This window comes from Cebus imitator, unplaced genomic scaffold (assembly GCF_001604975.1).
Source record: "Cebus imitator isolate Cc_AM_T3 unplaced genomic scaffold, Cebus_imitator-1.0 Scaffold70, whole genome shotgun sequence".
NCBI classification, from domain to species: Eukaryota; Metazoa; Chordata; class Mammalia; order Primates; family Cebidae; genus Cebus; species Cebus imitator.
This window is the reverse complement of record NW_016107385.1, coordinates 4,259,299-4,262,388: the sequence shown is the minus strand read 5'-3', so window position 1 is coordinate 4,262,388 and position 3,090 is coordinate 4,259,299. Positions and strand designations below refer to the sequence as shown.

Here is a 3,090-nt window from a genome sequence, read left to right as displayed (position 1 = left end):
GCGATCTCGGCTCACCGCAACCTCCGCCTCCTGGGTTCAGGCAATTCTCCTGCCTCAGCCTCCTGAGTAGCTGGGATTACAGGCACGCACCACCATGCCCAGCTAATTTTTTGTATTTTTGGTAGAGATGGGGTTTCACCATGTTGACCAGGACGGTCTTGATCTCTTGACCTCGTAATCCACCCGCCTTGGCCTCCCAAAGTGCTGGGATTACAGGCTTGAGCCACCGCGCCCGGCCTCATTTTCTTATTCTTTTAGCAGCTTCTTCTAGTTCTTAAATCTATATCCTAAACCAAAAATAGTAACATAAGCTTATGTTTTCCATTTTCAATGCTATCTATTGACTTCTTGCTATGCAGAGAGGATTTAAGCTCACATCACCCTCATGTCTTACCACCTTTTCATCCCAACACAGATACATCACTACTTTTAGTTGTTCTACTGATCCCTTAGTAACTTGAATTCTATCTTAATTTCTTATTTCATCAAAAATAAACAATCTATCTTGCCTCTCTTCTTTGTAAAATGAGGGTATCAGCACCCGTATGCTTCCCTTTATTTCTTCTTTCCTCTCTCACTTCGCAATTTGTCATTTGTATTCTCACATTTTTCAAGACTGAAATTAAGTATTCTGTATTTTAATCACAGGTTGTCAACTTTTTTTAAAAAAAGCATTAACATTAACTATTATGACATTGTAAATGCTACTCATACAAAGTGAATAATATATCCTGTCTTGTGCAGTTTATTGGTTTCGTGTTTCTTCCCTCTGATGTTTCTAATTGTCTCTCTCTTTTTTTATGACACTGTTAGGTAAGCATAACTCCGACAGTACCCAAAGACTTCTATGTAAAAGCCATTGCCTTTCTAAACTTAAACCCATTATGCATTAATATAGAGAAGGAGAATAAAAAAAGCCAAGACAGAAAAAAAAAAGCAATATAAACTTTAAATATAGCAAAATGCGGCAAGGATTTGCATGTAATAATATGGGTACAAAACAATTGATTATATAAATTAGCTATTATGAAAATTCTTGTATATGAAAAGTGCTTCAGAATAAATTTCAAAATGCCAAATATAATGATGTATGCAAAAAATTACAACCATGCAAATACACTGTATCATATGATTCGCCAAGTCAGATCAAAACCAAACAAACTATGTTTTTTTTTAAAGAAACCAAATGCCACCCCTCTACCTCAACCCAACCTCCAGCGCTGTCTTAAATTAAGACAGAAAAACAAGTGGAAAACAATTTAAACAAACCAAACTCTCCTCCATGCCTACTGTTGGATAGGATAAACAGAAAACCCTGCTTAATTATGTTACGATGATATACATCAAAAAGATTAAGACACTTAAGGGTTTATAGTTTCATGAATCCCTGAACTGCCAGCCATTTTGCAGAGGATAATTTTTTAAATCACTGAAAATCATGTGCCCAGGCAAGAAAGAATGACAGCTTACTTTACATCAAATCATTACAAGATCAGTTTTCAAATAAGCATATATATTTTCATAAATTTCATATCCTTTTTTTTTTGAAATGGAGTCTCCCTCTGTTGCCCAGGGTGGAGTGCAGTGGCACAATCTTGGCTCACTGTAACCTCTGTCTCCTGGGTTCAAGCCATTCTCCTGCCTCAGCCTCCTGAGTAGCTGGGGCTACAGGTGTATGCCACAACATGTACTAATTTTTGTAATTTTAGTAGAGACGGGGGTTTTACCATGTTGGTCAGGCTGGTCTCCAACTCCTGACCTTGTGATCCTCCCGCCTTGGCCTCCCAAAGTGCTGGGATTACAGGCGTGAGCCACAGTGCCCGGCCAATTTCATAGCCATTTTTAACTCCTCTAAATTAGTCTATCCTCTGGGGAGAAGAATCAAAAGGGAACAAAAGGACATTAATGGTATAAGTTCATTAAGGGGAAAAAAAAACTAATTATATTAACTCACTGGCAAAAACAGCACTGAGAAAAAATCGTGGCTAATAGAGCTAACGTTGTTTAAACTCTAAGATAAATGTTAACAATTTTATTCAGTGAGTAATTATCACTAAATATATCCTAAATACCTTTCGACTTCTTTCTGCTGCTTTTTCATCTGCAGTGATGTGAGTACGGCACCTAGATAAAGACAGGATTTTTCAGTGTCTTACTGAAATTTAATAAATAATCTAATCATAGTTACAACAAAACCATCCGAAATTACCAGTTTCTTTTTCCCAAAGTGTGATTATGGCCACATTATTTATTTGACATTATACATTTTCCCTAAAAGTGTCCAGATAGTCACTAAAACTGCAATTATTTTGTATGATCATGAAATATATAATACAAAAACCATATAAACAAATTTAAAGTTCATCCTTTAGTATCCATGGAACACTAGTTCCAAAACTTCCAGCAGACACTAAAATTCACAGATGCTCAAATCCCTAATATAAAATGGTATAGTATTTGCATATACTGTAACATAAGCACCTCCTCCTGTGTACTTTAAATCATCCCTATATTACTTCTAATACCTTAGTACAACATAACAACTAAGTAAATAGCTGTTATACTGTATTGTTTGGGGAATAATGACATGAAAATAAAGTCTATACAGGTTCAATACAGACACAATTTTTCTTCTTCCATATATTTCCAACCCACAGTTGGGTCAATCTACAAACACAAGTTTTCTGTTATTTGTGGATACATGCTTTTCCATTATACACTTGGTCCTCCCAACTGTGAAGGAGGAGTAAGTGTATAATGAACACCCACGTATGAACAATCCAACTTGAAAAATATTACATCTCAAAATATAGAAGTTTCTATGAGCAGTCTCTATTCAATCACATTCCCCTCCTTCCTTCTCAAAATCAAATATTCCAAGACAGAGTTTACCATGCACATCTTTATAAGTTTTACTAGAAATTTATATACATAGCAAATACTTGCTTCATCGTCTGAGTATGCCTTTTCACTGTTTTCATGGTGTTCTAACAGCATTTTTAAATACTTTTAACCTTTATTTTAAATTAAATTTAAATAATTAATTTAAACAAATCTAATTTTATCTTTAATTTTTTTTTTTTTTTTTTT

The 3,090-nt window shown here is 34.9% G+C and overlaps 1 protein-coding gene across 13 annotated transcripts in view; it reads right to left on the bottom strand.

The window, feature by feature from the left end:
* Positions 1-3,090, bottom strand: part of MGA (MAX dimerization protein MGA) — a 168,554-nt gene that overhangs the window by 8,826 nt on the left and 156,638 nt on the right. For all 13 annotated transcript variants that reach the window (XM_037739445.1, XM_037739454.1, XM_037739447.1 and 10 more), the window contains one exon: positions 2,073-2,124. In XM_037739445.1, coding sequence (XP_037595373.1) covers positions 2,073-2,124 — 52 coding nt within the window. The remainder of the gene's footprint in view (positions 1-2,072; positions 2,125-3,090) is intronic.